At 49.0% G+C, this 25,901-nt stretch overlaps 1 protein-coding gene across 3 annotated transcripts; it reads left to right on the top strand.

Annotated features, from left to right (window-relative positions):
- Positions 1-12,361: 12,361 nt before the first annotated feature.
- On the top strand, positions 12,362-24,610 carry TMEM115 (transmembrane protein 115). 3 transcript variants are annotated; one of them, XM_030570905.1, is made up of 3 exons: positions 12,362-13,562; positions 18,611-18,715; positions 22,927-24,610. In XM_030570905.1, the coding sequence occupies exons 1-3, from the start codon at positions 12,709-12,711 to the stop codon at positions 23,144-23,146; spliced, it is 1,179 nt and encodes a 392-aa protein (XP_030426765.1). In that variant the 5' UTR covers positions 12,362-12,708; the 3' UTR covers positions 23,147-24,610. The 3 variants fall into 3 exon arrangements, with proteins under 3 accessions (XP_030426765.1, XP_030426767.1, XP_030426766.1); XM_030570907.1 differs by lacking the exons at positions 18,611-18,715; positions 22,927-24,610 and adding an exon at positions 18,473-18,604 and having other exon boundaries at positions 12,363-13,562; XM_030570906.1 differs by lacking the exon at positions 18,611-18,715 and having other exon boundaries at positions 12,368-13,562.
- The last annotated feature ends 1,291 nt before the right edge of the window (positions 24,611-25,901 follow it).

Below are 25,901 nucleotides of genomic sequence, written 5' to 3'. Positions count from 1 at the left end.
TATAGACTGTGATCAAGTCACCCCTTCTGGTGATATTGACATCAACTGTGACTGTATAGATCATTGTTGCAACCAGGGTCCTAGGGTTGCACCAGGTCTTGTACAGAGGAGATCAAGTGAGGTGTCTGTGGAAAGGTTGTAGTTTGCTGGTTATGATTATGTGGTCTGTTTGTATCATTTTTGTATTTGAAGTTATGAATATTGGCTATGTACTTGTATCTCAATGTGTCTGATTCTAAGTAGCACCAGTGAAGCATTTGGTCAGCTTCTTGAGAAAGGACTATTCTCAGTAAGTGCCAAGTCAAGAAACACACAATTGACAATGGACTTTGGGAGACACCAATCCACATCTGAGCTTTCCTGGTGTTAGGCCTGAATAAAGATATAGCAGACAAAACCAGGTATGCCAACCTGACCAAAGTCAGGCTAACAGAGGTTTGTGGGTAATCCCTGAGTGGAAAACACTGAGGGCTTGTCTACATCAGAAAGTTGCAGCGCTGGTGAGGGAGTTACAGCGCTGCAACTTAGGAAGTGTACACATCTGCAGGGCACCACCAGCCCTGCAACTCCCTGTTTGCAGCGCTGGCCGTACTCCCGTTTTGTCTCGGGTGTAGAGGATCCAGCGCTGGTGATCCAGCGCTGGTAATCAAGTATAGACACTTACCAGCACTTTTCTTGACCTCCGTGGAATAAGCAGGTATCCCAGCATACCTGAGGAAGCCTCTGATAATCAAGCTCGTCTCCTTCCCCAGCTTGCTCTCGCGTTCCCCGAACCCCGAACAAGCAGGTCTCCTTCCCTGAGGTTTGCTGGGTGATTCCGAGAACGCGAGAGCAAACCGCGGGGAAGCTGGTCTCCTTCCCCGGTTTGCTATCGCATTCCCCCAACAAGCAGGTCTCCTTCCCTGCGGTTTGCAGGGTGGTTCGGGGAACGCGAGAGCAAACCGCGGCGAAGCTGGTCTCCTTTCCCAGTTTGCTCTCTCGTTCCCAAACACCCCGAGCAAGCAGGTCTCCTTCCCTGCGGTTTGCAGGGGGGTTCGGGTGACCGCGAGAGCAAACCGCGGCGAAGCTGGTATCCTTCCCCGGTTTGTCTCGGCTCGCGTTCCCGAACCCCCCTTGAAGCCGCCCACAGCACTGCAGTGTGGCCACATCTAACACCACTTGCAGCGCTGGGTTGCTGTAAGTGTGGCCACTCTGCAGCGCTGGCCCTATACAGCTGTACTAATACAGCTGTAACAACCAGCGCTGCAAAATTTAGATGTAGACATGGCCTGAGAAGCAGCAGCATGTCTCACAAGTGCTGGGAAAAGTGAGATAAAAGAGAAGCTGCATTCCTGGCATAGTACCAGATGTGCTGTGTTCGGGCAGCCCTTCGAAGAACTGATAAGAGCCCTAGTGTCCCAGCCTCCTTGTTTTGCACTCCCTGGTTTTGTTCTTTGTTTGTTTTTAACTCCCCTACATTTCTAACTTTAGGCATGCATGTATAGTAAAGGTGTCTAGTTTCTAGTTGTTAGAAGAAAGGGGGTGATTGCTCCAGTGAATAATTTATGACGCGATGGGAACTGTCCTATATAGGCTTATACTAAGATATAAAGAGCGGGCTGGTTCTCTTGGAGACGAGATGCTCTCTATTGATGCGTGCACTTGTCAATAAGAGCTTTTGATTGGGACCTTGCTGGTGTTGCCTGTCCTCTCTCGCGGTCAGACAACGAACTTTGCCGTCGGGGTTAGAGTCCCTGACATCTTTGGCGACTCCGCCGGGACCGTCTGACTCTCCGGCGGGGATCGGACCCTGAGGCAAACGTAGCGCGCATCCTCCAGTTAGAGGAGCCTTGCCTGGTGATCTGATCTCTGCGTTGGCGATAAGGCGTGTTCTGTGAACCAGCTGAAGCTCGTAGAAATCCAGCAATGTCCACCTACCCGTTGAGTAGGGTCCAGGTTGTCGGGGTTAGAGTCCCTGACAACTTAGGTCTGGGTTAGAGTCCCAGTCCAGGTTTGCGCAGGATCCAAGTTGTCTGGGTTTGACTCCCAGTCCAGGTGTTTGAGTCCCCGGAGAGGTAAGCGAGCGCTGGATGTGGGGCGGTGGGGGTTAAAGTCCCTTTACCTCGACCCGGGAAAGAGGGGTTAGAGTCCCTTCATTAAAATGGGACAAGTTGGCAATAAGTGCCCGGGGGACGCCCCGTTGTCTCTGATACTTAGAGATTGGAAAGAGATTTCTGAGACAGCTGGCCTAATTAAATTTAAGATGAGAAATCTGTATTGGATCCAATGGCCATCATTTACCTTTCATTTGTCCCCGACTAGAGACTGGCCGGAGGGTGAAACCTTTTCCACAGATAGGATGAACTCCTTAAGGGATATTTTGGTTGATCTTAGGCCGGGACAAATGGATTACTTGTTTGTATGGTATAATTATGAACCCATGGAGGGATGGATAGCTTTTGAAGCTGTTTGTATGGAGAGCTCTTGTAAAAAAATCCCCCACCATATGCCCCAGAGCTGCACCGGGAGGAGGACAATTTTGTTCCTGTTTTTCCCCGCCTGCTGGAGTGCAAAGATTCAAAAGCAGGTTAGGGACAGTTCAGGGACAGAGGAGAATCAAGGGGGAGCTCAGAGTGATGTTCCCTTATCTTCAGAGGAATCAGGCAGCCTCACCCCTTCTGTGCAGCCTCCAGCCAGCCTTTTGCAAACTTGGTCAGGGACTGCTTTTCAAACACCCCCAATATTACAGCAGCCCTCGTCCTTGCCCTTGTGGACCCCCACTAGGTTACTTAACTCCATGAGGGAGAATGTTTCTGAGACACCCCTGATATGACAAGCCTTGTTGAGAACTTATCTGGTTCTACTGGTCGCTGGGGAACATGAGATGGTTTTACCCATATCCTGTTTGCAACTTCAAATTTGTTTAACTGGCAGTGCACTATGCCTCACTTATGAGACAATCCTGAGGCAGTGGAAAGAATGTTCTGCACAATCTTTTTCACTCATGTGCCCACTTGGGCAAATGTAAATCAGTTATTAGATACTCTCATGACAAAAGATGAAAGACAAAAAGTAAAAGAAAAATCTGCAGCTCATTTGAATGCACCTTGGCTAATTACTGACCCTAACTGGAATCCCAATAATCCAGCTCAAAAGACAAAGTTGGATGGATTTTTAAAAGCTGTTTTGAATGGTATTAGAGATGCAGGGGAGGCTACTCCAAATTGGAGCAAGGTGACTGCTTGTGTTCAGCATCCAGATAAGCACCTCTCTGACTTTTGTGCTCGACTGATTTGTGAAGTTAAAAAGCATGGGAATTTAAATCCTGAAACTGATCATGGAAAGGAGATGGTTAAAATGGTTTTCATGTCACAATGTGCAAAGGATATTGCAAAGAGATTTAGAGAGCATCCAGATGGTACGCAAGGGAAAAGTTTGTCTAAAGTAGTTAGCATTGCTACTAGAATGTTTAATGGGAAAGAGAAAAAGAAAGAAAAAGACATAAGGAACGGGTTAATTTAAAAATCATCTTGGTCTCGGGATGGAAGGAGGGGGTTGCTCTGCGTTCAGGGTCAGGAATCGGCGCGGACTGTGCTTGGTGCAGGGAGGGACTGCTTTCGGCCCCAGCTGGCTGTGAAGGAAAAAATATAGACAGAGGCAAAGCAAAGGAAATACAAGTTACAGAATTGAAATTACATTTGCAAAGCTTAACTGTCCAGTAAGATCCAACAGAGTGCCTTTGTGACCCTGGAGTCGGTGTGGCTTGGTGACACCAAAGAAGCCACAGGCAGCCGACCTGGACTGGAATCTCTGAAAGAGATGCCGCAGGAGATTCCAGGGTGTAAGAGAACAGCCCTCCCAAGAGCAGAAGCATGTTGGAAATTCTGGACAAGCTGTAAACAGGATAATCTCCCTTCCACCTCTCCCCCTCCTCTGAACATTATACACAGAAGTGGCCAGTCTGAACGTACGTGTGTGAGTATGAAAGGAGCTTCGGGCTTGGGGCATTAATATTTTCCTGAGTGATGTGGGAGCGTTCCCAACACTCTCCGTTGTTGTTTTATTATTTTATTAATGAAGCTTTAAAATTCAGTTATATGGTGTGTTTTCTTTATCATCCCCCAACGATCCTGTAGTGTCAGCCTGATCACCTGACACGAGGGATAGATTGGTAACAGAAATTTGTCACAGTTTGGTAAGCAATTAAAAAAAGGGAAGCCCTGCAGAATTTACACCATCTATTTGTTTTACCCTTGTTATTTTGTGTTTGCTTTGCTTGGTACTGTTGGTGTTATATGCTGAGAACCGCATGAGTAAAAGTGAGTCCTAATAGGATAAGGAAACACTATCTGGTTCTGGTTCTGTTCTATTTAACCAGTTACTGTTGTTTTTTTTTGCTCTGTTCATTTGGGTGTTAGGAGTGTGGGCGGAACTGAACCTCTCGTTCGTAATTCCTCGGAGTGGAAGCCATGTGTGCGAGAGAGCTCTGAGGTGGAAATGAGATCCTTCTGTCCCGTCCCCTGTAGCGGTCAGTGTATAGAAGTGGGAAAGTCTGGCTTAGACTGTAATTCCCTCTGCTCTCTGTGTAATTCTCTTTTCTGTTTAAGTGTCAAACAGATGAATGAGTTTCTGGGTAAACCCTCTAAGAATAGTCCTTTAACTTATATGTTAAGTAAATGGCCTTTGCCCAATGGGCCATGTGTCTTCGTCCAGGTGGCAAGCCTCATGAAGGAGGACTCGGGTAGTTTTGTAAGTAAGAATGTCTAAGGCAAGAGACCAGGAGGGGTGGGGGCTAGTTGAGAAGCCCACCCTCCTAGCTAAACTGGTAGTGGAACAAGTTGGTGCCTATGGAAGGGACGGTTCAGTGAGAAAAGCAAGATCGGGCCCAGGCGGGCAGGCAACAGACAGAGAGATTGGAAAACAGGTTGGAAAACTTTAAGGGTGTAGTGGAAGGAAGGAGTAAGTAAGTGTAAGCATGGGGATTTCAAATACCCAGGACTTACTTGGAATGGTGATTTAAGTTAATAAAAGTGGCTGTTGGGAGACAAGCAAGTGATTTAAGGGAGAGTAAGAAGTTAACTCTGTAGTTGCTGAAAAAAACAGCAGTTGAACTTTGTAAAAATGCTAAAGAGGAAAGTTCTTGGTGTCTTTGAAATGTTTGTAAATAAATTGAGGCAAAAAAATTGTTAATTGCAATCATTTAGAATTTAGTTAAATTAGCTGAAGAATGTATATAGTGCTATGTAATTGAAATTTTATTAGGCTGTAAGGGCACTATAAGTAGTGATGTTTTCTTTCAGTGTTTGAAAGCAACAGTTAAAAGTAAAAAGCAAGCCAGAAAGCATCTGTATTAATGCAAATTATCTAACTGATAAGGTAGGAGCCACTGAAACCTGGGCTGCCTATGAAACACATAAAATATGAAATAAATCCTCTGTTTTTCCTGAAATCAACAAGGGTATTTGTCTATTTTAAGCAATGATTAACTGCCCAGAAGGGGTAGATCTCTGTTTTTTTTGTCTTTCAGATAATCAGAGAAAACTGATGCCAGCTGAACAGCATTCAACGTACCATACATTTACTGGCACAATAGGAATTATGTTTTGTGTTCTATGTTCTGTCTTGTGGTGTTTGTCTTGTGGCCGGAATTGTTGTGTTTAGTGTTTTCATGGGATGGTCTGGTTTGGAATCAGGCAAAAAAAGGTTAAATTAAAATGCACATACTTGTTTTGTTCAACCTGGAATACAAAGTGTTTAAATAAATCGGGACAATGTGATATATTAAAGTCTAATGCATTTCCTTAAGTAAGAAAAAGAAACTTCATTGGCCAAATTGTTAATTGCAAAAATTGTTGTTAAAATTTGCATACCAACAGTCTTTGAAAGCAAAGACATGAAAAGTTAACCCACTCCCCATATTGTACATGGGATCCTTCTGGCTACCTCAGATTTCTAGCCAGAGGGCTGAGGATGGTGGGAAGCTATTGGACTAGAGGTTGTATTAAGTGAACTCCTCAAAGTGGGTGTGCTTGTCCTGGCCTGTTGCTCCAAAGTTCTGTAATAAAGTTATTTTAGTGAAAGGGTATATGTGGCATACATTAAATAATAAGACTAATGTACTGTATAATGACAATGTGTAGGTGTTCATTGTTGGGAAAAAGGTGTATAAGTAAAAAGTGAATGTTTCCTTTGCAGGTTAAAAGAAGCCAAGAAGGAAAGAAGGACAAGGAACAGAATGAATTAACTGAAAAAATAAAATAAAATAAAATAGCAAGCTCAGGCTATAGATAAGACACTGACTCCATTCAAGGACACTGCTCACAGTTAAGACTTGGTTAACAACCAGGAAAAGGAGAGCTTGAATTTGCCCATGCAGCTATGAGATCTGAAAAACACTGCCAGGCACTAATGAAATGTGTTAAGTTTCTTTTCTCACAGGTAAGGAATCACTACCCAAAGACCCTAGCAGCCCTGCCACTCCTTACAACCAGGAGACAGGATTGATGTAAAGGTCCACCAACGAAAGACTGCCTTGGCTCCATGCTGGAAAGGCCCTTAAGTCCTGATGACTACCAACACAGCTGTGAAGTGCCAAAGACTGACTGTTTGAACCCATGATTCTCACTGCAAAAAGACCCCTCCAACTCGGGAAAATTCTCCTACTGATGATTAGCCTATTTCTCCTTCTAGCTCCACTGTGTCTTCTGGACAGTAGGGAAAAAGTACAAAGTGACGTGCTAGTAACCTCTCCCTTGTCCACCGACAGATCTATTGTGCCTTTGAATTTTTCTACAAAAAGCAAAGCCATTACAGGGTTATGTGCTAGTAACCTCTGCCCTATATGATGCTGCATCACGACTGTTTTGGGAAAGAAGAAACACTCACTCCACTGAAATTGCCAAAGTCCAGGAATTCCTGACTAGAAAGGACATTAAGAACTGACCCTGGTGAAGAAACAAAGAATTGTACACTGGCAGAAAAAATTTGTGGGACCCATGCTTGGGAATGTGGTATTAATTGGATTTTGAGGTTTATTCTACAGGCTGTGCCCTGTGTTCGGATAAATTCTTCAGCATGTATTGGATTTTAAATAACAAGTACCGAAGAGTTTGTTCTGCCACTGGAAATTTTACCTGTATTGAAACCATTCCAGTGACTAATAATGTAACCCCCTCCTATGCTATTAATGTCAATGCCTTTTAAAAGTACCTAAAATAGTTAAATAACAAATGTAATATAGTACTACACCAAGGAAAGATGGTATTAAATATCACTGAGGCTGGGAAGGCATTGCAGTGGGATCTAGTATGTTTGGAGATTCAAAATTTCCTGAATTACCAGCTAATGGCCATTCGGAGTGATCTTGAGTACCAGACTTGGCCCACTGCCCTTACAGAAACATCAGAAGTACCATCTGATCTGTGGTCATGAAGATATACTAAAGACTTTCTGGGTGGAAGTGTAAACATTTACAGTGCTCCTTCCAAGCATTTGGACCGGGGGGTGTGGGCTTCCACATACCGAATCCTGACGGGTCCATGGGGAGGATGCACATGAAACTGGATTATTCACCGAAACATCTGGGAAATTAGACCACTTGGTATACCTAACTGATTTATAGTCAGTGCCCCAATCCCTTAGTTGTCAGACAAACAGAATTCCACTCTTTTGTCCGTGCACTCATTCCTGGATTGTGGGTGGCTAAGCTCAAGACAGCAGTTGTAAATATTTCTGCAGAGCTTAAAAAAACAGCTAATGCATTAATAGACGCTTTCCAAAAGTTGCAACGAAAGACTGATGAAGTAGCAAAAGTAACTTTGCAAAATAAACGTGTGCTAAATGCCATGAATGCTAAATTAGGGAGAAGCTTGTGCTCGCATCGGGGAAAAATGTTGCTTTTCTGTTAATCACTCTGGCTTAATTGACAAGGATTTACAAGCTATTAAGAATGTTGCTGTTGTTTTCCATGCTATATCTCTTGATCACACTTTTAGTTTTAAGGACCTCCACTCAGACCTTGGGTCATGGTTTACTAGCCTCCCCCGTACAATTGTTAAATGGATATGTGTCCCAAGAGTCCCATTATGGTCCTCTAGGGACAAAGGGGGGATTGTTAGGCCTGAATAAAGATATAGCAGACAAAACCAGGTATGCCAACCTGACCAAAGTCAGGCTAACAGAGGTTTGTGGGTAATCCCTGAGTGGAAAACACTGAGAAGCAGCAGCATGCCTCACAAGCGCTGGGAAAAAGTGAGATAAAAGAGAAGCTGCATTCCTGGCATAGTACCAGATGTGCTGTGTTCGGGCAGCTCCTTCGAAGAACTGATAAGAGCCCTAGTTTCCCAGCCTCCTTGTTTTCACTCCCTGGTTTTGTTCTTTGTTTGTTTTTAACTCCCCTACATTTCTAACTTTAGGCATGCATGTATAGTAAAGGTGTCTAGTTTCTAGTTGTTAGAAGAAGGGGGTGGGTTGCTCCAGTGAATAATTTATGACGCGATGGAACTGTCTATATAGGCTTATACTAAGATGTAAAGAGGGGGCTGGTTCTCTCTGGAGACGAGCTGCTCTCTATTGATGCGTGCACTTGTCAATAAAGAGCTTTTGATTGGACCTTGCTGGTGTTGCCTGTCTCTCTCGCGGTCAGACAACGAACTTTGCCATCGGGGTTAGAGTCCCTGACACTGAGAACCTTCAAACTAACATGTAAACAATGGTGTCGGCCTGCAAAAAGCTGAATCATTCAATGACATGTGACTTGGTCAGGTGGCTACAAACTCCATCTTGTTGCTGTGATTTTGCACAGGAGAATTAAGGGGGTTCCGCCCAGAAGAGAAAGAATATAAAAGGCCCTGGAAACCCCTCCATTTGGTCTTCAGCTGGTTGAAGAGATGGCCTCTCCACCCCAAAGAGATGCCTGAAAGAAACTGGAACAAAGGACAGTAACTACAGAGGTGTGAGTGATTGCTGGACCCAGATTAGGAAGGAGTCCAGTCTGTGAAAGAAGCTTATTGGAATATCTCTGGGGGTGAGATTTCATCTGTAATCAGTTTCTTAATGTATTGGGCTTAGACTTGTGAGTTTTGTTTTATTTTGCTTGGTAACTTACTTTGTTCTCTCTGTTATAACTTAAACCACTTAAATCCTACTTTTTATACTTAATAAAATCACTTTTGTTTATTATTGAACCCAGAGTAAGTGATTAATACCTAGGCGAGCAAACAGCTGTGCATATCTCTCTATCAGTGTTATAGAGGGTGGACAATTTATGAGTTTACCCTGTATAAGCTTTATACAAAGTAAAACAGATTAATTGGGATTTGGATCCCATTGGGAGTTGGATGTCTGGACATGAGCACTTCTTAAGCTGATTTCAGTTAAGTCTGCAGCTTTGGGGCGCGTGGTGCAGATCCTGGGTCTGTGTTGGAGCAGACTGGTGTGTCTGGCTCGACAAGGCAGGGTTCTGGAGGCCCAAACTGGCAGAGAAAACAGGCTCAGAAGTAGTCTCAGCGCACCAGGTGACAGTCCCAAGGGAGTTTAAGCCAAGTAGATTGAGCTCCTTGAATCTATCACTGTAAGGCATGTTTTCTAATCCTTGATTCCAACACCATCATTTTCTCATTCCTCCCTGACCTTATCAGACTTGCTATTGCCAACTTTTGTGATTTGACATGGGTCTCGCAGTAGTGAGGTTTTTTTCTTTTAGTTCCAGTGCCAGGAGTCAAGTGGTTACCTGAGACTCAGCTTTCATTTTAAAAAATAGTAAATTGCTAGCCCTTGTGATGGCAGAGAAAAGCTGGAAAATGTGGCGCATAAAAGCCCAAAAATCCAGGAGGCAAATAAAAAGAACCCGGCACTGATTAGTGTGAACATCTCATGACTACTAAGTCAATGTCATGACTGAGGGGGTGGGGTGGGGGTCTGACTCATGGTTTTGGAATGTTTGGGGCTGTGTTTACTGCAGGCTTGTTTGTGTTGGTTTGACAGACATTTCTGCATCTCACATTTAAACAACGGGGATAGCAAAACAGTCGGAGGCTGTGTCAGTCTAGTTCTGGTCCTAGCTCGTCTTCTCCATCATACATCCCATAACCCATCCTTGTTTGCACTGTGGTGTCTAATTCAGGGGACATGGAGCCCATGATGCTATGGAAATAAAGCATAAGAACAGTGTCAATACCGGGAAATGTTGGGTGTCTTCGTTCGAAGGGCTTGAGAACATGCGAGCAGGAGAACATCACATGCATCTGAGGATACCACAGTCTCAAGGTGAAGGAAGTACTTAAAGCATTGAGCTGTCCTTGACTGTAATTGGTGTGATGCTTGGGTTTCCTATGCTGTGTTTGGTGGGACACTAGGGTCACCTCAGCAGTGACTGGTGAGAAGTTTGGGACCCCTTTATTGTGTTTGGTGAAATGTTAGGGTGCCCTTTATTATGAGTGGCATCAAGATGGACTCCAAATGCTTTATAACAAGCCTGAGAGCCTGTTACATTGCTCCCATGCTGAGATGCCCCTGTCCATAAACAAATACAGAGTGCCCATCGGGTCACCCTGCCATGAGGGGTTCCTAGGTCACTTTCTTGTCATGCTGCTGAGATCCTCAGAGCTTAGTGTACCCAGACCAGCAAGTGGTTGCTCCCACCCCTGGAAAGCTGGAATTCCCGCTAGTGTCCCCTGTTGGTCTTACAAAAAACCTCAGGGGTTAGCCCTGGATTTTGCAACCCCCGTGGCCTAGCTGGATGAAGGAGTATGAGGATGGGCAAGCTGAGGGTAGGACCCCTCATGATTAACCCCCATCCAGGGCCGGCTCGAGGCACCAGTGCAGCAAGCAGGTGCTTGGGGCGGCCAACGGAAAAGTCCCTCCATCCCGGCCCCCAAATTGCCGCAGAAGAATGAAGTGGCACGGTGGAGCTGCTGCCGAAGTGTCACCAATCGCGATCGTGGCTTTGTTTTTTATCCCCCTGCTTGAGGCGGCAAAAACCCTGGAGCCAGCCTTGCCCCCACCAGGACTTCCCCATATTTCCAGTCTGTCCCATCTCCCAGAAGGCAAGTTCCCCGATGCCTGGGGAGCATGAGGTGCCCAGGTTTGCAGTTCCATCACATCTCACTGCCTCGGGGACTTTGTCTTATATATGCGACCACTACAGACCCCTCCCCAAAAAGGTGTCCTGATTTTTCACACTTGCGATCTGGTGTCCCTAGTTTATCTACATCACTAGACCCGTTCCCTGCTGCAGAGGCTGGCTAGCAGTGCAGCTGCAGCAAGGGGTGACGCAGGTCCCATTTCCCCAGCTCCCTAGGTCAGGGCTGGGATTCTGTTTTGAGGCCTTGCTCAGAGCCTCGGCACACAGGGAGTCCCTGGCCAGTGTGAATCGGAGTGCCCTGCGACAGCCACATCCCGCGCTGCGCTGCGTTTCCCCCCACAGCGGCCCGTGGACACACACGGTCTGAGCGAGCACACGGGCCAGTTTCCCCCTGCCCTGGATAACTTCATCCCCCAGCAATCCTTTCGCCAACGGCGCCCAACCCGGTGCATCCTGGGACTTTTCGTTCTTCTCCCCTTTGCGTCCCGTGGCAGTGCACTGCCTCGAGACTCAAATTCCCGGCGTGCACCAGGCGGGCCCTGAAGGTGTTGCGCAGGCGCAGTGTCCTGTTTGTCCGCATCGCCTCTTGGCGGGGTAGTGAGTGAGTGAGGCACCGAGTGGCCGCAGCGCGGCCCGGGCCGAGGGGGAGCAGTCAGCGGCGTGGGGTGCCGAGCGGGGCTGCAGCCGGGCGCGGGAGGCGAGGTCGGGCGGAGCGGTCGGGAGGGGCCGAGGCTGAGCGAGGCCCGCGGGGCCTGGGGCAGGCCCAGGAGAGAGGCCGGGCAGCCCCCTGAGGTGAAGGGGCGTGAGTGGCAGGCCCGGGGACACGCCCCTAGGCTCGGGACCTGGCCCCCCGTGCGCACACGGCCAAGGGGAGCCGGGCTCTGCCCCGCGGGCTTGGGGTAACGGGGTGCAGGGGGCCCAGGCCGGGACGGACGAACGGGGGGGTGGGGTAACTGGGTGCAGGGGGCACAGGCTGGGACGGACGAGCGGGGGTGGGATAACCGGGTGCAGGGGGCACAGGCCGGGACGGACTAGCGGGGGTGGGATAACGGGGTGCAGGGGGCACAGGCCGGGACGGACTAGCGGGGGTGGGATAACGGGGTGCAGGGGGCACAGGCCGGGACGGACGAGCGGGGGTGGGGTAACGGGGTGCAGGGGGCCCAGGCCGGGACGGACGAGCGGGGGTGGGATAACGGGGTGCAGGGGGCACAGGCTGGGACGGACGAGCGGGGGTGGGATAACGGGGTGCAGGGGGCCCAGGCTGGGACAGACTAGCGGGGGTGGGATAACGGGGTGCAGGGGGCACAGGGTGTGGTGGAGGCACTCCAGTGGGACTTTGTAGTATCTGAGCATTTTGGGTAACAGGGCCAAGAGGATCTGGGCTTGTCCCTTTTGGATTCTCCGGCAGGCAGGGTAACGGTCCCCTGATGTGCTGTCGGGGTGGGGGGAGAGGCTGATCAGCAGGGTGGAGAGCTCTGTCTTCTCCCCTCTCGGTGCCTGTGGTGGCTGGTGTCAGGACTGAAGTCCGCTCTATCCATATTGAGGAAGAGGTGGAGCGGGGGCTGCTGGATGCATGACTCCCCCAAAAGAATCAAATCAAGGTCCCTGACTGGTTCAGTGAAGGTGTGTGGGGGCAGAGATTCAACATGAACCGGTACCTCCCAGTAGCCCGGCAGCATTTTCTGGCTGTGCTGGCCAGCACCAGTGTGGTGGTGAAGTCCATCTGTGCCGCTGTCATCCTGCTCTACCTTCTATCCTTTGCTGTGGACACGGTGTTCGGGCTTGGCGTGACTCCTGGTTACCTCTTTCCACCCAACTTTTGGATCTGGACGTTGGCCACACACAGTCTGGTGGAGAAGCATGTCTGGGACGTTGGCGTGAGCCTGGCCACAGTAGTGCTGGCTGGCAGGCTGCTGGAGCCCCTGTGGGGAGCACTGGAGCTCCTGATTTTCTTTGCAGTGGTGAATATCTCAGTTGGGCTTCTGGGAGCCTTTGCCTACTTTCTCACCTACGTGGGGTCATTCAATCTCTTGTACCTGTTTACCGTTCGCATTCACGGCATGCTGGGCTTCCTCGGTGGGGTCTTGGTGGCCCTCAAGCAGACCATGGGTGACAACACTGTCCTGAAGGTGCCCCAGGTGCGGATGAAAGTGGTCCCTATGCTCTTACTCCTTATCCTGGCTGTTCTGAGGCTGACCACCCTAATTGAAAGCAACCTATTGGCCTCTTATGGCTTTGGGGTCCTCTCCAGCTGGATCTATCTTCGTTTCTACCAGCGGCACAGTAGGGGACGTGGAGACATGTCAGACCACTTTGCCTTTGCCACGTTCTTTCCCGAGATCCTGCAGCCCGTGATTGGTTTGGTGGCCAACTTGGTGCATGGCATCTTGGTGAAGGTAAAAGTTTGCCGGAAAACAGTGAAGCGTTACGATGTTGGTGCTCCTTCATCCATCACCATCAGCCTGCCTGGAACAGACCCGCAGGATGCTGAGAGGAGAAGGTATTGTATGTTCCCTTGAAATATATTGTGTGGTTACAGATCATGAGTTCATGCAGCATACCCAGTGCTAGATACCTACTAAGGGTGAATTGAGATGAGTTTTAATAAGACCACAAAACTGCTTGGTTTCAAATTACTGTGTCTGGGTTTAAATGTTATAAGGATTATTTTTAAAAGGGGAATATTCTGCCCCTCCTTTACTTGCCTCTCACAATATGAATTCAGGGCTCTGTGTTTACCCCCTGACACTGGGGAGCTATCAACTATTGTCTGCACTAGGATTTGTTCCCTGGTGGAGTCCTACTGGTGACAGCAGCAGTGGAGGCCCTGATGTGGGACAGCTGCATTTTAGGGCCTATGTCATCTGGTTCTACGGAGAGCAGATCTACCCCACACACTTTTTAAAAACACTTATGCCTTGTGCACAGTAGCACTCCAACCATTGCTATTTCTAGTAAAACTTCAGCTATGATAACCACAAGAAATTCTGAAGGAGATCCTTGTACAGACAAGGTCTCTTAAGGGGAGTGAAACCCTGAGGTCAGCAGGCAGCAGTCCTTTTAGTTCACCTCGTACTACCTATTTCCCCCCTCCCCCCACCCCATCCCAATAAAGGAATTTCCAGGGCAGAGAACAATAAAACTACCCAAGGAAAGGGACTTTCCGTGCATCGAACCAGAACATTCCATCAGCAGTGGAGCCCACTTCAGAAGTGGGAGCCATCTCATCATTCCTTTTTAAGAATTCAAGGGAAGCTGTTGAACCTTCCTTTTTTAAAAATATTATCTTTGTTTTTAATACATGGCCTAGATTCTTGCCATTTTAATAATCTAGTCCCTGTGCACATGCTTAACTTCAAGTGCAAGAGTATTCCTGTTGAAATCAGTGGGCCGAAGGTTCATGAGTCTCCACGTGACTGGGGCCTTAATTTGCTCTTTGCCAGTCATGCTAGCTTACTCTTCCTCCCTTTTCCAGGATGGGGAAGAAAATGAGCTGAGTCAGTTTCACCTTTTCTAGTCACTGTCACTTTCTTGATCTGTTGAATCCAGGCAGCTGGTTGGGTTTGAACTCAATGGCAAAATATTTAAAAAGAAAAATTGCAAACACTGTTGTAAATTTTTCATGAACCCTTTTATTCATAGTCAGATTTTGCACACATTCCCTTTAACTTCTCAGTTGACTGTGCAATCTGATCATGTGTTTCATGAGTTTCGAAAGCAAGGGAGGCAAGAAACCTTCAAATTTTATTGTCTTCAGTGTAAACATTTCCCTGTATTCAGGTTAGTCCTGTTTGGGGGAGATAGGGCTTGGAATAATGGTAACTGATTCAAGCTTCTGCTAGAGCTAGCCAGGTGGCAGTAACCTGAGCAGCTGCCACATCTGCACAGCTGCCCAGTTAGTAATTTCCTACAGGCTGTTCAGGAAAGATTGGCTTAAATAAGTCTCAAGCCCCAGCTTGGAGCATTCAGAGTGAAATGGAGCTAAGAATCTGCTGAAAAAAGTTGCCAGCTAATCACGTTCTTGTTAATGATGGCTCAATGTTATGGGCACTTCTGGGCCCAGCTCTGCTAGGTGCCTTCTGCCGAACTTAGTTGAGAGCATTTGGCTCTCTGCCAGATCAGGCCCTGTAGATAGCTGCCCAGCCTCAGGTGCTTTCCACCTGGCATTCAACTGGATGGCCATTCTTAAAGCAGAAGTTGTCATGTATTGCTTCATGCAGGGGAACAGACTTTTGTTATATCAGTTGAGGATAAAAGGGAGCTGGCGAAGGGTTAAATTCCCGCCCAAATGCATGGTTTCTTGGTTACAGATGGGCTGTTGGGATTGAGGACAAAAGTGCAGAGGACAAAAGTGCAGAGAACCCCTCTGTCCCTCCACATCCCCTCCACTGGCAGGTTAAGTAGGAATGTTCATAGGTAGCCCCTGTCAGAAGGTGGCATCATGTGCCGGGAGGGATTAAAGTGGAGGAACCCTGCTAGGAGTACTGGAGATGTGGAGGATCCTGCTAGAGGGGAGGAAAGGAGCTGAAATGAGATTGCATGCCTGGGTGGAGAACCTGGTTAGTGTGGGAAAGCAAATAACTAGAATACAACATGCACTGACAGTTCAGAGCGTTGCTATGTGCCCTCTTCTATGAATCCGCACATTGCACTCCCCGTTTCCACAACAGCTGCCAATGCCAGGTATCCAGAGCAGGATGCACTGTAGTCAAGGTGTATTCTGGGTAGGCTGATTGCTTTGTTTGGCCTCTTTGGGGGACTGAGGGAGGAGCCTCGTGTAGGAAGCCTGGAGGGGAAAAGGAGAGTTTGGCTCCAGTGCAGTTGCTGAACTTACAATAAAAACCATCTGTACATATTTGCTGATGCACTAGATCTGAGCTTTCTTGGAAATCCAGCCCTTCTGCTGTGGAGGAAAGCTCTTCCCAGCTTCATATCAACTTCCTAGCTGCTTTGGGCTAGATTGGGCTTCTGAAATGTCCTACTAGCCAGATCTTTTTTCCTCCTCCTTGGAGCTGGCTGTCAAACTGGCTTCTTGTAGCCCAGTGTTTCTCAAACTGGGGTCACTGCTTGTGTAGGGAAAGCCCCTGGCAGGCTGGGCCAGTTTGTTTACCAGCCCTGCGCGACTCCCACTGGCCACAGTTCGCCAGTGCAGGCTAATGGGGGCTGCTGGAAGCGGTGGCCAGTAAGTCCCTCAGCCCGCGCTGCTCCCAGCAGCCTCCATTGGCCCAGAGTAGCAAACCGCGGCCAATGGGAGCCGCGATCGGCCAGACCTGCGGGCGGGGCAGGTAAACAAACGGGCCCGGCCCGCCAGGGGCTTTCCCCACACAAGTGGTGACCCCAGTTTGAGAAACACTGTTGTAGCCCATCCAGAAGTGCTGATGCTATTGCCTCACAATAACTGCGGGCTGAATTTTAAATGAAAGCTTCGCATTTCAGGGTAGAAGGTTGATTGTGCTCATGTGATGACAGATAGGAGTACACCTGCTCTCTGGCCTTTTAGAATGGCCAACTCTGGAGCAGATGTGGACCATGTGGGCGCTGCAGCCTCTTCCCCCTGTGGCTTGTTCTGAGCTGCACACTGGGTGTTTTACCCAGAGGGTCAGTTTCCTTGATGTGGGTGTTTTTTGTCTGGAGTCTCCTTCCTTGGTGACATATCGGAGAGAGCATGTGACCAGCCCTTCTGTTAGGGTGAGCCATTGGGAGCCCTAAGGGCCTGTGCAGTAGTTGTATCTGAAATCCTTCAGTCCCTTCCTGGACCCACCCAGGTTGACTCCCACAGACCCCAGTTTCAATGTGAAGAACTTGTTTTGGCCTTTCTGACTGACATGGGGTGTACAGACAATGGCAGTGAGGACTGCAGATGGCTGCGGGCATGGGCACTATGCAAAGCAGTGAAGAGACTGGTGTGAAGAGTCCCTCTGCAGAGGCAGCTCTCTGTCCTAAGTCTGTGATGGGTTTAAGCAGACAGGCAAAGGGCATGGACAGTGGCTTTAAAAACTGGGCAGAATTCTCAGCCAGGCCAGGCCACGGATTTGCAGCTGTGCCAGGTACAAAGTTGCCATTGACATCAGTGGAAGCTGAGTGCCTGTAGTGAGGGTGGAAATAGGCATTCCTGCCCTGCTGGTGTCGTGACACCAATATTCTAGTCACATCAAAGTGCATCTGGGTCTGAGCATAATTCACTAAAGCTTCCTAGGAGTAAATTGATTTGTTCAGAGAGGTGCTAGCTGCAGCCCCTGTGCTCTGCCTCCACCCCAGAGGTCTCCCCTGAGGCTTCTCTGAGCTGCCAGTCTTTTCCTAGGACCTGCAAGTCAGTCTTGGGGTCCAGGTCTGTAGCTGCCACTGAGCGGGAGGACCTCCTCACAGAACCGCTGCTACACAACCTGCCATTGCTGTGTGCAGGTGGTGGAGTCCTCTCTGGTGTGCCAGATGATGGTCCTGACACCACCAGAATCAGAGACCTCCTGGACAACGATCAGAGGGACTGGTTGGACCCCTTGGCCAGCGCATGGGGCTGCCAACCCTGTCTGTCCCCTGTCATGCTCCATGAGATGAGGGCAGCCTAGCCTCCTGCTTCTCTTACTTTCTTCGAGCAGCTCCTGTGGGAGGTCCTCCCCACTCACTCCAGCCCTCCAGAACTCATCCGGCCTCTGCCCCATGAGCCGCATCAGCTGCCCCTAACATGTTATCTGAGTTGGATGAATGACATCCAGCCAGTTGGTCCACCTCTGAACCAGGCCCAGGGAACATCTGTACATCCTTGTGCGTCATACCATCCACTTACTCACCTTTGGGTTCCACCCTGACACCAAGTGGCAGGGCCTGCTGCCACCTGTTGAGGGTGAGGAACCCCAGTGGGCCAGTCTGTGCTCCACTTTGGTCCCACAGCCCATTGGGGATGTGACTCCTTCACAGTGCCATGAGCACTGGCATGATTCACAAACTCCTCCCCACACCTGTCCTGTTTTTGGGGCGAGGAAGACCTTGGTACATGTGTGTGTAGAATGTGTCGGGTTGCAGCCCCTCTTCTGGCTCCTCCAAAACCTCTTACTGAGGTTCTGGTTGCACTTTTCCCTGCACCTCCTGATTCTTGCACACCCCATCCACGTCCCCACAAAGTCATGGGATCTGCTCGTCAGCATCCTCCTGGTGCTAGCTGAGATGACCATCCATCATACCAGGAGAAGAAAGCTGGCTGGTGCGGGGAGGGGCAGAGAGGAGGGGTGCTCTGCACCCATGGGGCCTATTTCTTGTCCACTCATATCTCTGGGCAGTGTCCACTGGTTCCTGGGTTGCCTTTAAAGGGTGGTGGGCGCTGTCTGGGGTGCTCTACTCCATGTCTCTTCTGGTTCCCTGATTTCCAGCCTTTAATCTCAAGCCCATTCCTGTTTTCTCCTTGGTTGTCCCCAGCAGTCGATTATAGCCTGGACCTAGTGCTTCCTCTCCTGTAATTGAGGGGGCAGGCCTTTAGTTATGGGTGGGCCTAGATCCGCCTGGCCCCTGCTCTGCCTCAGAAAAGGTGGGACAGTTTGCTTTCCATTAAACCAGCTCTGGGACAGCAATAACACTGGCGCATGTTGCTGGTTCGAGCGCTTCCTCTTCCTCCAGCCGACCCAGGTTCCAAGTGCTCTCTCATTCGCTGGCGTCTTTCAGGTGAGTCCTTTTGAGACGGTGAGGTGATGTGGGATCTGGAACAGACATAGGCCCTTGGCAGTTATCACAAACCTGCTAAGTTCCGTCTAGTCCCTCCTTGTCCCAGGAACACATATGGAGTTGTTCCCTTTGGATGCACACACCAGGGTAAGTTTTAAAGCAACTTTAGTGATGGTGAAACCAGCCAGCTCAAGAGCCCAGGAGACTTGACCCACAGAAATGGGGATCTGATGAGGAGCAGTGCAAACTTCCCAGCCCCAATTACCTTGTCAGTATGCCTCAGCCCTGTCTCAGAGGGAACTCGCCTCTAGAGATGAGACAATTGTTTTCTCCCTCCCTTCTGTCCACTGAATAAATTTGGCAGGCTCTTGAACTGCTGCTGGGCAGTGAACAGAAATGACTCAGAGCTGGAATGTCTCTCATTCCTCCGGCTGCATCTTGCACACACAGCATAATTTCCCAGTAGACAATGAGTGCTCCTATATAATGTGGCATGGCAAATGTGAGTCAATGGCCAGTGCAAATTCAGAGCAGACTCTCTGCAAGGGGCTTGCAGTGAGGGTTGCATTGTAATCCATTACTGATGTGGAAAACAAATGTCCTTGTTTTTATGTAGAATAGATAAAGCACCTATTTGGCTCCATATATCTTAACCTTTCTGCTCTGGCTTCCTGTTGCAGTGAGGGTTAAATTACTTCTGAGACATGGGGTGGGACAGGACAGGCTTTGTCTTGGGTCCTTGTTCCTGCCTTTCCCTCTCTTCTTGCTTCTCTGCACTGTCTCACCACTCCCTTCTTGTTTTCGTGGGTGGTGTTGGAATTATTAATTTTTGCACAGGGTATTAGTACGACACTAATTTAATCATAAATTCCTTTGTTAAATCCAAAGGCCAAATAGTGTTTATACAATTGCTTTGAACATGCCTAAAAGCCTAAATAATAAGCAATTTATTACACCCAATATAGTAACAACACATAAGCATTTGATCAACATACTTACACTCAATGGGCTAAACCCAGGCATGCTTAGACCCATATTGGTCTGCTGCAACATATAACATCTGCATGACTCAATGAATCCTTTAAGAGTTTACTAAGTGATGTCATTGCCAGCTAAAAAACAGTTGGAGACAGTTTACCCTTATTTCCAGTCTTAATCCAGATAATATTTACAATCCTCAAGGCCTTTCCTCCCCTCCCTTTTGCTGACTAACAGTTTTTCAGTGCACCGGAGCTCACATAAGCTTTAACACCGGTGTGAAGGGTGAGAAGGGCAATGTTGGCTCATTTTAAGACATAGTCTCTCTGTTTTATTTAAAATCATCCGCAGTCACCTGTATGGGTCAGAGGCTGCCTTTTTAGAAACTTCCCCTTATCTCATCAGTTAGTCTTTGAACCAGATGTCCTCCCCACTTCATTCCCTCTAGCCTTATGACTCATTTCGAGGTATTCCTTCTACTTGCTAGTCAGTCTCTTTACAATACAAATATATTTTGTTAATCAAATTTTAAACTAAACTGCATTTTTATATTTATCCAGCAGTGGTATCTCCTAGCCTACCTTTACTCCTTTCCCTTCAAAGACCCTTTCTCGCAACTGGGGGCAGCTAGATGGGAGTGTTGTCTGACATTAGCACTTCCACACCCCTAGGCAATGATTGAACTGTGTCAGTAGCTCTCCCAGCCTCTTCTGGCCCAAAGAACAAGAAACCCACTGGCCAATGTGTGCTGCACCCTCTGACCTGTCAGTCTCCTCCACCTCCTTTTTCTCCCTTCCACTTCAGTCTCTTACCTCTCTCTGCCCCAGGATGAAGCCTGTGTCCCTCCTACTCTAGTGGTTCCCCAGTGGCAGCAGGAGTAAAACTGACAAGGATGGTGCCAGTTTCACTCCACAGTTGCATTTCCTGCCAGCATGCTTGGGGGAAGCCATTTGTGTAGGAACAGCCCAGGGGAGATTCTCCCAGGAGAGGATGGACATTGGTTAAAACAGGGCAGATGGGGGCACAGGATGCCCCCAGGCCTGCACCAAATGTAATCTCCTGGCGTTCTGGCATGCATATATTCCACAAACACTCCCATACTCTTCAGAATTTCCCTTCAGAAGGGTGGGGGCTTGACCTCCGCTGATGAGCAGACATTAATCCTAGAAAAGAGGGAGGGATTTATTCAAGGGATAATGTTAGCAGCAGAAGAGTAACAGAGTTACTGAACAGTGCCCCTCGGTGATCTAACGCTACAGCCAGGCTGAGGGATTCGATAAGCTGCTTCTGTGGTTAGCATCTTGTCTGTTTCTCTGCCAGCACCATATTTCAAATGATGTGATACCCACAAGGAAGGGAAGCTGCAGTTTGGTCCTGCTGCCTTCTAGGACTCCAGCAGTGTCCGTTTGGGGGCAGAAGTTAGGTGAAAGGACCAGGGAGGAAGTGACTTACTCTCCAGTAAGTCAGATTGTTCAAATACACATCTTAGGAGCCACTTTGAGCTCCCAGTGAGGACCTAGGGGCCCTAATTCAGAGGCCAGGGTTAGAAATCTGTGTCCTTTGTCTCTGAAGATTTCAGTGTAGTGTGTGGAAGAGAATGTTCTCTCTTCTGTGTTCAGACTGGCTGAAATCCTTCTGTTGCCTAAACTGGATCACAGAATCGCTGCTCAGTCCCTGTTAGTATTTATTCTACTGCAGTAGTGCCCACAAGTCTCAGTCAGGATCAGGGCCCTGTAGGTGCTATTCAGACACATAGTAAAAGATGCTGTCTGCCCCAGAGACCTTACAATCTCATGGATCTCATATCAATGCTGCATTCGCAAGGGATATGCCTTAAGTGCAACTGACTGTACTTGGGGAGGGCAGCAGGAAGAGGGTCTTGGTTCAGATGCTGTCCTGACTGAAGCCAAGATCCTGAAAGATTCTGTCCCTTGGGAGACCCTCCCAAGTCCCATTCATCGGTGTTTTCACCAAATGTGGCTCTTCGTGTTGATGGCCTAATCTGGTGGGTTGCTGCATTTCAGGAGACCCTGATCTGTTCAGATCTTAGCAAGGTTACCCAAGACATAGCCACAGGAGAGTCTGTGCTTATTGGTGGCTAGATCTGGGGAGCAACCAGAGGTGAAAGTAAGCCAGTCCAGTCTGGTATGTCATACAGGCAAGAGCCAGTACACCGTGCCAGACTGGACCGGCTTCCGCGGCGGTGATTTAAAGGGCCCCGAGTCCTTTAAATCCCTGCCAAAGCTCCAGCAGCCGGGTTCCTGCAGTGATTTAAAGGGCACGGAGCTCTGCAGCAGCCGGAGGCCTGGGCCCTTTAATTCGCCCCTGAGCCCTGGGGCTCCCTGCCACCTCTGCAGCTGGTAGCTCCGGGGTAGTTTAAAGGCCTTGGGGCTCCCAGCCACAACCGGAGCCCAGGGCCTTTAAATCTTGAAAGGCCTCGCCTCTTCTGATTGAGGCCATGCCCCCGTTCAGGACTCTGGCATACCAGTAAGTCCTTTAAGTTACTTTCACTCCTGGGAGTACCTGCAGGAGCTCTGCATTTCCCTGGCACTTAGGCCTCTGCACTGTGAAATTCCCCTGTAAGGAGTGCCCACCAAGGAGGACTGTGTTGGTGCATTCACTACTGCCCATAGCATCTCCCAGGCAAGAGTAGTCAAGTGAAACTGACACACAAACCCTACTGCCTCTGCTGGAGATAGGCAATGTGCGGGAAGTGCAGAGACACGTCCTTAACTCTTTGCTGCTGCTGAGGGTGCTCTGCCATGGGGAGATGAGCAGAGGGGGCTAGACTAAACCATAAAGCTGTCACAGACTGGGAGGAGCAGCAGCCAGAATAAACGGGAGATACATCTGAGTCGAGAGGGATGGAGAGCTGTATGCAGGTTTGGTGGAGAGAGTTACAAGCCAGCAGGAGGTAGGAGCACCAAGGATGGTAACTGATGTATGGGGAACAGTAGCCACTCAGAGACTGAACCAGAGGAAGTGGGGTAGAAATGCAGCAAAAGGAGAGTGGGCAGGAATCTGAGGAGGGTTATTGTATTAGAGTTCTTTTGCTCCCACCCTAGTGGTTATTTGGGTTGGACGGATGTCGATAGAAGTATTGGAAGATGTCCCTCACCCCCCAAATACCCATGAAGTGCCCAGCACGCTGTAACACGTGCCTTGTCCCTTCTCCCTGGGAGTGCCTGAAGCTGATCCTGCACTAACCCTGCATGTCCATGCTTGTCCTACAGACAACTTGCCCTGAAGGCACTGAATGAGCGGTTGAAACGCGTGGAGGACCAGTCAGCATGGCCCAGCATGGAGGACGATGAGGATGAGGGAGGTCCCAAGGCGGACAGCCAGCTGCTCCCTGAGAAGAGCCAAAGCAGCCGGGATGCCAATGCTGCAGGGAAAGGAGCCAGCCAGGAGTCCAGCCTCATCACCTTTGAGGATGCCCCCCCTCAGCTGTGACCTGTGAACACACCACCTCCCTTATCAGAGTGATCCCTTCTATCTTCTCTCAGTCCTGTCTGCTCCCCAGTAATGCTGTCTGCAGGGAGCAAGGGGACACCTCCAGCAATCTCAAGAGGAGAGGGCTACCTCATTCCAGCATTTAATAGCCACAGTCAGCTGATGCCATGTCTCTAGACTGTCTCTGGGTGGTGACCGTTAGCCAATGCTGGCTTCTTGGAAGGGCTCTCTCCTGCTGGGGCTCTGGTTCTCATTTGCTTTCTTCAGTGGTGATGTGAGGTTCCTCAAAGACACTAAGCAGGGGTGGGCGCCAACCACCAAGGGGGGGTGGACTCACGTGTATCTCTTCAGCACAGGACATGGACTAGTCTGTCCAGAGAGGCCTTACACTGGCCACCTCTGCCAGTAGCCACCACTGGGGCTAGCTGACTGTGTACGCCTCAGTGGTGGCCATGGCACTGTCTGGGCGGAGGCACTGGACTCATCCGGCCTCAGGATTTGCCCTGTGCGTGGTTGGTCAGGTCCCAGTTTTGAAGCCTGTGTGCTAGACCACTAGATGACCCTCACAGCATCCCAGAGGGCAAACTCAGCAAGTGATACAGCACTTTCTCTCTCTTACTTTTGTGGTGGTGGTTGTTAAAAAGTACTCTGCAGCTTCCTTTTTCCCTTTCAAAGTTAGTTTTGTTACTGATCGGAGGAGCAGGAAGTTTTTCTTAATCCCTTTGCTATATTAACCCTTTCCCCTCTGGCCCCAATTATCCGGCAAGAACTGACTACAATAAATTCCTGAGTTGGGAATTTGCCATGATCATTAGATAAGCCTGTTTAGCTACAAAGTAATTGCTTAATACCGCCCCCTTGCTGCAGCTGCCTACTTTGAATTATTGACTGGAAAGTCTGGGGCCACAGAGCTTTGAGCCTAGTCCATGGACATACATCAACCCTAGTCTTTCTGTGGGTGTCCTAGAGGGGTTTAATTTTATTTGTGTTATTGCTACTTTGGTTTTTCTCTAATTTCTTTCGCAGTGATTTAAATTGTAACACAGCCTCTGCACTGAGTAGGACCTGCGCATTCACTGCTGCTTGGATGAATCATCTGTGCATTGATTCTTTGTCAGATGGCAAATCTGTTTTATGGTGGGGCTCTTGACAATTCTTCCAATATCTGCTTTTTTCCCCTCCCTTTGATTAAAATGTTGGTTTCCTCTCTCCTTTTCCCCTCCTCTGTGCTGATGGGATTTTTTGGAGAGGGGTTGTGGGGGCTTCTCTGGAAAAGCTTTCCTTGAGAACCAGCCCCCCAAGACTATACCACTCCAGCCTGTGTACTTCCCTGGGAGGCAGCTACCAAATTGAGGAGTGTGCGTGTGTGATGACTTTTTTTCTTAAAAGGGCCACACAAGAAGGTTTTGTCAACCGAGAAATAAACATACGGGAATTTCAGTATCAATAAACAATTATTTCAAAGAGTGCCTCTCACTTTAGTTTGTATATCACCCAAAGCCCAGGTCCTGTTTGGAAGGTCACCCTTCCATTTCATTTTATTTCCCTTATCTGCTCTGATCCCTACATCACCAGTAAGTCCGAGTCCCATCCTAATGTGTGGCAAAGCTTTCAAGCTGTATGTTTTTCTGAGCCATTGATGATCCCTCTGTTTAAGAGCAGCTCTCTCTTTAGTCTAGACGGCTGCTAGAGCACAGGACACGAAACTGGCTCTGCCAAGACCAGAGCTGGGGGCGAGGGCTCCTGGAGTTTGGTTGGCATTGGTAGCAGAAGAATTTGGGGGCTGGGCTCTTATCCCTAGCAAGCCATGCTCAATCCTAACTCATTCCCTTGAGAAACTAATTCAATGGGTCTCATCTTAGTCCCCCATTTAGTCACATGATGGTTTCCACTCAGAGAGTGATGGGGGCGTAGCATGTGAGGGTGTGATGAGAGGTAGGGGTTCAAGTTGGAATAACTGGAAATCCTGTGGGTTAGGTGTGACGAAGTGGGGGATTTTTTTGATTTCCCCCCCCCACACACACACACACAATGGTTTGCATGCCGAGGGGTGGGACCTCTGGGTGTTACTGGTTTAATGAGGTTATGGCAGAGGGACTTTGTTATTATAGAGGGCCAGCAATGGAACTTGGGACCCCAACCAAAGCCTGGGAGAATGGATACCCCACCAGTGGTGACCAGGAGGCCCAGCTCAGGAGACTCAGCCAGTTCTGGCCAGTGGGAGTACAATGGGCTTCGGAGAGAATGGACCTCGGTGACCTGACCAGCCAGTGGGGAACAAAGGACGGATGAGAGGAGAGGAGGCCCAGGCGACCCTGTTTACCTGGATAGAAGATGAAGGACAGAGATGGCTTGGGGGCAGGTGGTACTGGATGACCAGCTGGAAAGCAGAGAGCTTGGGACTGGGGAGACCAGCCAGAGCCCACCTGGATGCAGGGGAGACTTAGATGTACTGTGCTGAGGGAGGCCAGCCCTGAGGGTCCTGAGAGTTTCCTATGCTATGTTCAGATGCTCAAAAAACCCTCCTGTTTTACACTGACTGAAAGTCACTCCAGTCTAGAGAACAGGGTTGCATTATTCCCTCTGGGAATGGAGGCCCTGGGGGTCCAGAGTGAGTGGATTCCCTGAGGGGGCCAATGGTGAGAGACAGGTGTGCTAAGGCTCAGAGAGATGTGGTTCCAGGAGGCAGAGGGCCTTAACCCTTGAGAGAGAGTGAACCCTCGAGAAGGACTGTCACACTGAATGGGGGTCCCCT

Source organism: Gopherus evgoodei, chromosome 7 (assembly GCF_007399415.2).
Source record: "Gopherus evgoodei ecotype Sinaloan lineage chromosome 7, rGopEvg1_v1.p, whole genome shotgun sequence".
NCBI lineage: Eukaryota > Metazoa > Chordata > Testudines > Testudinidae > Gopherus > Gopherus evgoodei.
The sequence above is the reverse complement of the archived record's forward strand: the minus strand, read 5'-3'. Positions and strand labels throughout refer to the sequence as shown.

Bases quoted from the DNA above. Each gene is read 5' to 3' on its own strand.
- TMEM115 (XM_030570905.1), top strand. From the start codon at position 12,709: ATGAACCGGTACCTCCCAGTAGCCCGGCAGCATTTTCTGGCTGTGCTG. The intron at 13,563-18,610 runs GTATTGTATGTT...CCATTAAACCAG, and splicing joins CAGGATGCTGAGAGGAGAAG to CTCTGGGACAGCAATAACAC. The intron at 18,716-22,926 runs GTGAGTCCTTTT...CTTGTCCTACAG, and splicing joins CATTCGCTGGCGTCTTTCAG to ACAACTTGCCCTGAAGGCAC.